This window comes from Stylophora pistillata, chromosome 6, assembly GCF_964205215.1.
Source record: "Stylophora pistillata chromosome 6, jaStyPist1.2, whole genome shotgun sequence".
NCBI lineage: Eukaryota > Metazoa > Cnidaria > Anthozoa > Scleractinia > Pocilloporidae > Stylophora > Stylophora pistillata.
Genome location: NC_142524.1, coordinates 35,710,377 through 35,719,665, shown reverse-complemented (window position 1 = coordinate 35,719,665; position 9,289 = coordinate 35,710,377). Strand labels below are relative to the sequence as shown.

General features: G+C 39.2%; 1 protein-coding gene across 1 annotated transcript; it reads right to left on the bottom strand.

Annotated features, from left to right (window-relative positions):
- Positions 1-1,197: 1,197 nt before the first annotated feature.
- Positions 1,198-9,001, bottom strand: LOC148729613 (ribosome quality control complex subunit NEMF-like). The gene is made up of 21 exons (XM_088725170.1): positions 8,987-9,001; positions 8,625-8,785; positions 8,004-8,094; positions 7,821-7,882; positions 7,548-7,611; positions 7,380-7,468; positions 6,976-7,079; positions 6,261-6,628; positions 5,901-6,064; positions 5,714-5,801; positions 5,291-5,328; positions 4,905-5,001; positions 4,635-4,703; positions 4,097-4,174; positions 3,239-3,665; positions 3,105-3,142; positions 2,716-2,754; positions 2,234-2,340; positions 1,892-1,935; positions 1,558-1,637; positions 1,198-1,357 (listed from the first exon to the last, which is right to left on the bottom strand). The coding sequence occupies exons 1-21, from the start codon at positions 8,999-9,001 to the stop codon at positions 1,280-1,282; spliced, it is 2,301 nt and encodes a 766-aa protein (XP_088581296.1). The 3' UTR covers positions 1,198-1,279.
- Positions 9,002-9,289: the final 288 nt, after the last annotated feature.

Here is a 9,289-nt window from a genome sequence, read left to right as displayed (position 1 = left end):
CTGTAATATGGGCTGCCGTCACCACCAAAAATACAAGGATGTCAAATAGATCAGTAATAAAGGAATCGAATGGCCAAATTATAGACAGTCTAGGTTTCCTTAACATTACATGTAATATTCCCATCGGAATATTTCATGTAATGTTAAGCAATTCAATGTTCAGCTAGTGTCTGATGTTCTGCAAAGCTATTCGACGTAACGCTACACCATTCGTGTGTACCCTGTACCATTCGACATTACGCTGAGCCATTTCATGCAACGCTACACTGTTTGTATGTGCGCTGTACCATTCTACATTACGCTGAGCCATTTCACGCAACGCTACACCATTTGTATGTACGCTGTACCATTTGACATTACGCTGAGCCATTTCACGCAACTCTACGCTGTTTGTATGTACCTGTACCCTTAAAAAACAATCAGAAAAGACCAAGATGCGATCTGATCATAATCCATTCATTGTAAAGAACTTAGTTAAAGACATCATTGAAAGTAAAGAGGATCGTGATAAAGGCCGTTACTAATTCATCTTGGCCCCAAAATCACATTAAATCCTTTAGATGCCGGCAGCTGATTCGAGTTCTTCGTAATCGTTCCGCTCTCCACATGCAGGATATTTGGCAAATATAAAAAACGACGCAACGACTTCGTTTTGATGCAGCCGACAAACAAACTCGAGGTCGGACAAAAAAAAAAGTAAACAGTCGTCAGTTGGTTACGATCGCCCTTGAAAACTGACCGCTTCTCGGAACAGATCATTCCTGACGATAAATATGCGACAATACTTTTTGCATAAATGGAGGCTACTGTGTCAGTTATTCATTAAATGCTTTTCGCTGAGCGTGGGGAGAGGCATCTACGAAGAGCTTGCCGTCAAAACGTTGACTGCCTGGGTCACAATTATTCCGCCGAGTCAGTCGAACGTTCTTTCCGTCTTGAGTGGATCATCAAAGGATAGGAGACTCATCATATCGAACCCAAGATGCAGTCCTTACCAGAAATTTCCCAGAACTATATAGGTTACCTGACGCGCCTACATCAGTCATGTGCGCACAGAAATATTTGACGATTAAAATGGATTATGTAAAATAAATTACAAGAAGTAAGCTGACCATTAGAAAAAGACTTGGACACTACAAAAATAATTAATAATAATAATAATCATAATCAACGAAGAAAAACGTATTTGACGTGTAGTCGATTAACCACGTTGCGGTTTATTAACACTATTTCTTTGGATAAAAAGGAATCTCCACAGTAATTCTTGCAATGTTACAGATCATTTCTTCTTCTTTTTTTGAAGGTTTGGTGCTGAAACTTTCACTTTTCCTGGAATGTAACGCGAAAGATCGTTGTCCTAGAAATAGAGTGGAAAACTAGTGAAAATTTAAAAAAAAAGAAAAAAAGGAGAAGCACTGTCAGGGATGGTTTGCACAAAAGCTGTGAAGTGCGATTGACGCTTAGAATGCAAATAATGTGATGAATTACTTAAAGTTCAATAACATCGTTGACTGCTTCATCTACCTACTAAAGTATCCCGAGCTTTGAAATTTTTACCTTGAGACTTTTAATTAAATCTTTCTCTCGCTGGGAAGCTTCTTTGGAAAACAGAAAAGTGCCCAACGCCGTCTTGGCAGCTAAGGAAGGAAACAAAACCTGTTAAATTTATATTTGTTTTACACGAATCACAGGACGAGGTGAAATGTATCATTCTCGATTTTGTCGCCTAAAAATTCTTATAAACTTGTGTTACAAATTACTTAATAGAACTCCCTCACCGAGTAAATTCAAATCCGAGTTGGCCAAGTAAATTCAGAGAAAATTCATAGAAAATTTAGAACTGAGCATCAGCAGAATATTTTGGGAAGAAAATCCGTACAGTTTTTCTAACCTTTTCCTCGGCGAGCTGTACCTGGAGTAAGTTTCACTTTAAACCTGTCGACGAAACGGAAAAGAAAAGACAAATAAAACACACACACATCTCTTATCTGAGAATTAGATGGGGGCGGGGGGGGGGGGGTGGCGGGGGAGGAGGGGGCTTTTCGATCGTCATATTTTATTCAGGAGCATACCAGGATGTTTTCTTACTATAAAAGATAACTTTTCCACAGCCCTTCTGATACAGAAAGATAGACTCTGGTCAGGGCTGATCTATCACCCAAACAACTTGAGCTTAGGGTGTCTTAGAAACTTAAAGAAAAAAAGAATAGAAAAAAGAAAACCGCTGTCTTACTTGTAGTTTTGTACCGCACCGTATGGAGCACACACAGGAATTGCAAACAGCAGTAAATCTTCAGACAGCGGACAACCTGTAAGAGAATCAAGCAGCGATACAGCTTCCTGCAAAGCAACGAAAATCGCCGAAAAGTTACCCAAGCATGACATCAACGGCAATCGGCAGAGTTTGAGTTTCTCACAATCTTGCTTAACTCAAAATATTCGGATTGGCTGTGATCAAAATATTTTTTGCGGTTATTCTGAAATGGTGAACCATAAATCACGCTTGTAAGTAAAATCGGAGTTGACTTTTGCCGCAAGTTGCTGTGAAACCGTCATGCTCAAACCAACTATTATCGAGCAATAACAGCACATTACTAAAATGAAACAGGCAAAGAATAAACCAAGTTATGAGCTGGGATGGTTAGAATTTTGAGAATCGTTTTTTAAAAAAAAAAACCTCCAAAAAATCTCAATTGAAATTATTTCATTGCGTACTTTCGGTGCTTCGTCTTCTGCTTCGTCATCTGATACAGCCTGAAGGAAAGAAAAAAAAAAACAATTCATATTAACTCGCGAAGTAACGAGAAAAGAAGTACTGCCTGGGATTTATTAAAACATAAAGAAAACAAATAAGTGAGTGAAACGCAACAAATACGCTACAAATATAAATATAAACAAATTAATAAATGAGTTTCTTCTTTACATTGTCGTAAAATGTGTAATTTATAATCACCAAACAGGGTGTCATGTCACTTTTCAAGTGCGCATGGCATTTTGTTCACGACCTCTGACTGTTAATCTCGCTAAGGCTGTAAAGTTTGATAAGGTTTGAAGTATTTACAAAATACTGAAAAGTATATAGCACAGCCGAACTGTCTACTTACAATGTCTTTTTCTTTCTCAGAATTCCCATATTTCGCACCTGAAAATAGAAAAAGCTGACTTACACTTCATTACTTTCGGTATTTTACGGTTAATTACATAAAAAAAAAAATTCATAAAAAAATGATTGTTGTACCTTCATCTTTTGGAGCACCCTCTTTGAGAGAATTGTCTTCTACACTGACTAGTTCCAAACTGCTCGCTTCACCAGCTTGTCTATCAGAAGAGTTCATCAAACCAGTCGCTGTCTCTTTACTGTCAATATCGTTACCTTCTCTATCGCCTTTATCCTGATAGACGCTTGAGTTTTGATTTGTAAAGTTTGTTTTTTTGCCTTTGTTTTCTTCCAAATCTTGCCTGGACTGGAAGCTGTTGTCCTGATCTTGGTTTTTACCGCCTCCTGTTGCAGACAGATTATTTTGATTTGAGTATTGGTCTTTGCTTGTCTGGGTTTCCCTTTTCCCTGGTTTACCGCTGGCTGGCCTGTTGGCGCAACTTCCTTTACCCGCCTTCTTGTCTCTTTTCCTCTTATCAGCTTTGCTTTCTTTCGAAGGCCCAGCAGACTATAAGAGGAAAAAAACCAGCATTGTTTAAGAGGAAAAAATAAAAAAATTATCATACATCTGAAGTATTGGGAAACGGCCGTGGTGCATTAGCTCACCATAATTCATGTCAAAATGTCTCGGGTCGGTTTACGCGCAATGTTTCTCCATCATCCACTGTTCATTGCAATCACCAAACTGTCCAGGAATAAAGACGTTATACTTGGGAGTACCTTTGAAGAATTCTCATTCTATCCATGAGAGTTGTAATAGACTTGCAGTTACTTGAGGCCACAGAAAACACTACAAGCTGTAGCAGGTATGCAAGTCAAGCCTCATTTTGATGCAGCCTTGCCAGTGAACCTCGTTCCGATCCAGACTCATTTCACCCTTTACAGATTACGCAAGGGGTAGGATAAATTCGATACTTTTTACATGCTAAAAATCATTACCGCTAAAATCTCCATTTTCATTTGTCGTTCCTCTTCATCCTGTTCGCCGTATTTCTCTTTTATTTTCCTAAGTTTGGTCTGAAAAGTGAAAAAAGTATAAATTGCTTTAAGCAAAGCCACTAAATCCTTCTGACAGGCCTTAATTAGCACGGGTAATTCCTTAGATTTGTTTTTATATCGCTCCCGTTCATTTAGATAACAAAAGGGTGTAGACTTGAAATATCCAATTTTTTGTCGCTAATTTCAGGCCGGTCACGCTGGAAAATCATTCGTTAGCTTCCAAGTCTGTGAATTTTTATTAAAATCCTTAATGTTCATTATTTGTTACGCTGCACAGAGTGGTCCATATTTAATGTCTGTTGTTTAAAATGAACGAGCGGAACTAGAATGAATTCATTCTAACCACTTAAATCTACTATCATGCTCAGTCAAAGAAAGTGAATCTTAAACTTTCTCTGTGACATAAATAATCAACTAAATATTCACTTCTCCTCGCCGATATTAACAGTCTAACAGGGTTGAAAAAAGTGTGTCAAACCTTTTGTCCTCTCTTAGGCGGCTGCTGCTGTTGCTGTTTTTGTTTTTGGTGATGGTTTTGTTCAGATTTCTGTGGATAATATTTTTAAGGATCAGAAGATATTAGAAGCTGTTTCCCAAAATACTTTCAAAGCGAAATGCGAGGTCGAGCAGATATAAATGCTCTGATATTTTGTTGAATCCCCTACCATGAATTAAAACATAGGCTAATGAAGAGGATTTACAAGGGCTCATTTTCAACATCACCATTAAAAACAGAATGCAAACGTACCCGCTCATATTCTTCTCCTTCCTCTGTTTCTTGCTCCTCCTCGTTCGCCTGCAAAGAGCCGTCTTTACCTTGTCTGACCTTCTTCTTTCGATTCTCTCTGAGATAAATTCGATTGTAATCATTAAAAATCTGTGGTGTACCTTGGTCTCGCAATAAAAAAATATGCCAATGTAAGATCAATATTGAGCACAAAGTAGCTTGGTATTGCACCTTCCCTTTTGAAAGAAAAGTGAATCCACCTTAATTTTATAAAACAGTCGCCGCGTAAATCAGAAGACAAGTGACAAGTGGCTGCACTTCATTCATAATACAGATTTGTGCTCACTGCAGCGTGTCATTAAGTGAGAGTCAAGATTTACATGCGCAGGATCATGGCTAATTATTACCTCCTCTGTTTCGCTGATAGACGCTGCTTGTTTGCGGGCTGAAAAGAAAAATAATGAGGAATATTAGGCGACGATTCGATCGATCGAGTGCCTAAAAACTAAAACAAAAACTATAACAAAAACCAGAGTAAGTTCAGGCCACTGATCTGAAGCGCTAGAAAAAGTGAGTGACCAGGTGACGCGCGTTTTTTTTTTCTTTCATCTGATTGGTTGAGGAAGTGAAGCAAGTTTTCTGGACCAGCCATAAAGGTATGGAAAGGAAAGCCAATCTATTTCCTGATGAAGTTTTTGATACGATAGGCAGTTTCTTGATAAGATCACGAAAACTGGCAAACTGAAACTCGGCTATAAGTTGCGCTTTCTTGCATTTTGCTATTCATGAAATGCAAGGGCGAGGAATGACATCTCAAATTCTCAAGATACTTGTTTGGTTTCCTCAGGATCAACACTTTCTCCTTCTTCACTATCTCTTCGACTATTGCTTCTGCTTGTAACTCGCTGAAGGTGTACTCTACAAACGAAGATAAAAGCACGATAAATTTAGAGTTAAACAATAGACTTAAACATTGCCATTGAAAATTAATCTATTAAAAATACAAACAAAACTTACTTTCCCTCCTTCGTAAGCTGTATATCGATGCTTGTATCAGGAAACAAGCTGTCTTCTTCATCATCTTCTTCTAGAGTAGCTGCCCCTTCGACAGCAGAATTCGGTGGATTTTCTACCTCACCTTCGTCACTTGGAATGCTCAGCTCTTCCTCTCCTTCAGCATCCTATGGCAAGTTCAAAGTGTTATATCATTGGATCGTTTCCCGATATATTTGGGTGGAAAAAATGCAAACGTTACTGTGTAAACAGTCTGTGTTATAATGTAAAGCTCTCATTAGCTAGCAATCAAAACAAAACAAAAAACAAACAAAACATGGTTGCTGGGAAATCAAGCACCGTTGAAAATCTCTCGGACCTTACCTCTACTATTTCAGTATCCTCCACAGCTCTGACTTTTCTCTCGTTCAAGTGATTCTCGATGGACGTTTCATCCAGTTTAAACAAAAAACCAAAGCCCATCATGAGGTAACATGGCGGCAAGAAGTTCTTTTTGCCCCTAATCATGAAGCTTCCTGTGGTAAGGTACTCTCCTGTAGGTGCCGTCTTGGACACCTGCGAATGATGCACCCACCAGGCTGAGGTCACAATCCGTGCCTCCCACGCAGCACTGTAGGACACCGCCATGCAACCGGCTTCATTTAGGGTCTTTGGCGGGACGGGCTGACCCGTAGGGTTCTTTACTACAACACTTGTTGCACCATGGAGATCTGCGTGAACGTACACGTCTCCTGAGGAGAAAAGATATGTGATAATGATACATGACACAGAAACATGTAACTGGCCCCAAAACATATAGCCAGCGACCGAGCACGGGATACAAGCTCCTGCTGTACCTCAGAGTCAAGAGCTGAAAAATGTGACCACTGCTAACCTCGAGAAATGAGAAACAAGCTGAGAAGCGCTGAGAAGCGCAGAGAAGCACGTAAGCATTCACCAGGCGCACTCTCGAGAACTGTCTTGACCAAGTTTGACCGCGGGCAAACACGTGACTGGCGACATTCGTAAGAAAAACTTGGGAAGTTGACAAGTTCCTAAAACAGTGTAGAAATAGAATGCAAAGTGAACCACAACAGACCTTGTTCTAGATGCCTTTTGACCACAAGTTCGTTCTGCTGTTGGTCTCGGCCACCAATTACCAGGTAATTCTCAGAACTGATAAACCAAAGAAACTTCTCAAACCTAAAAAAACAAAAGAAATATTCATTTAATTCCCATCCCAGGAGATATATATTCATGTTATCTGCATCACTAATAACACATTCTTCAACATATTATTCCCTCTCTGTCTTCTACATTCATCAAGGCTCACTCCGGCTCAAGTTATCTAATTCACGCTTCTTACAACTCGTGTGCTTATCAGAATGGTGGTGTGTATGGCCGGCCTAAATTGTGGATAACTCTTGATGTAAAACGTTGAAGGAAAAGTAAACGCTGATTGACTGTTATGACAAACTACTTCAAAGCTGCTTTCATTCTTACCAATATGTTTTCCGTGCTTTCTTAATTCTTGTTGTAGTCTCAACTTCTTTCAAGGTTTCCTTCGTTTTTCGCTCCGCTGATTTTAACGCCTGCGGTTAATAACAGTTAAATTTATCATGGGGATTTGCAAATTAAGCAACCAACAACCTGCGACACTGGGTAACTAACCTTTTCCGATGCATCAATTGTCTTCTGTTCCTTTTTGGAAGAAAATTTCTTCTTGTCATAAAAGCTGCGACGACAAGACTGAGGATAAGTTCTACTGCAAAACTGGGGATACCACAAAGAGATTGCATACAGGACAAAAAGGTCTTTAAGACACCATCATATCAGAACAGCGACTAAAATCCGTTAAGGAATGAAATCATTTTCCCTTCTACATGAGGCGCCAGGAATGGTCGTAAACAAATAGATATATTCTCAGTACATAACTTGCCGTACCTTCGTGCATTGGCATATGCAGATAAAGCCAAGTTGATGTCAATTTTAGTAAATTTAGAACCCTGCAAGATGGAGAAAGTGTACATCCATAACTAACTTCACGAAGGAGCACTGGGGGTTGCAGAACTATGAGAAAAATTTTGCGTGTCGAGAAAGCACAGTGCACAGCAGTCAGAGACATACCTTGGTTTTTTTCTTCCTTTTCTTTTTTGTACTTTCATCATCTTCTTCTTCATCTGAATCAGGGTCTGATTCTGAAGAGTCGTACGGATTCCTACAGAATAATGTCGCAAAATGTATGTAATCATATTCACAAAGCAAGCAAACTCGGTTTTTGAAAAGAGAAAAAGTTTCTACAAATCCTTCGCCAAGATTTTTGGGGTTCCCTCTGCGAGACAAGGTCTCCTTTTTCTTTTGCTGTCCTCATGAAATAAAGATAACGAGAGACATTCCTGTGCAAAGCCAAAGGAGGTAACAACGAGGACGAAATGTAACCTACGCAATTTAAAGGAGATATAGAGATGGGTAGAACAGTGGATACCTAAAACCAGTGCAATAATAAAGTTTTGAAATGGTGACTTCTTGACGCTAAGCTGTGTCTATGGCACAAAAGCCTGTAGGGCGTAGCAATCAATCAAAAGTAATTTTAATGGAACGCACACCTAAAGATCCAAACTAAAGGAAGAGAAATCAGATGACTTTCAGCAACCAGGTCTAAGAATCCCACGTAGGCACTCAAAAATGCTAGCGATCTAAACATTTGGTTAGGAGCCTACTGAAAGATGCCTCAAAAAGATATCAGACCTGAGGTGCATGGTGATATGATTAGTTTCCAGTTTTAGTGCACCAATAGCACATGCCACAGGGTCTCCTTGTGACTGTGCCTCTTTCACAATGTTGTTGATTTCAGACCAATCAATCTGGTTTGCGATGGCGCTGTTCATGATCAGGATTGCTTTATCCACCTAAAACATATAAGAAATCATCTTTAAAAAGTTGTAGTTTTGCACTTTGGTTAACATGTTTTCATTTTCGCGATGTAGTCACTACTGACGTCATTTCCAAATACGAGTTGTACTTTGACGTAATTTCCACATACGGTTAAAATTTGACGTAGCTTGTACTTTTAAAAACATGATGTCCCACTTTAAAACAAAATAACAAACACGTCCATAGTTCATTTCCTCCGGAATCTTCGGGTGTCAGTTGAAACGTAGGGACGGATATAAACTGTAGGTTACCCTGACAGATAATATAGTCCTTCGTGACACATTACAACTTCAACATTCCTCGTTTAGGCTAAAGATTTTATTGAGAAACAAATTTTTTTTTTTTTTGGGGGGGGGGGAAACATCTTGATAAGATGATAAAAGGCAGGTAAAGTTTTACAAACATTTCATACCGGTAACGAGAAAAGAAGAAATTCGAGCGTTGAGTTGCATTGCTAATCTTACAATCGGAAAACCACG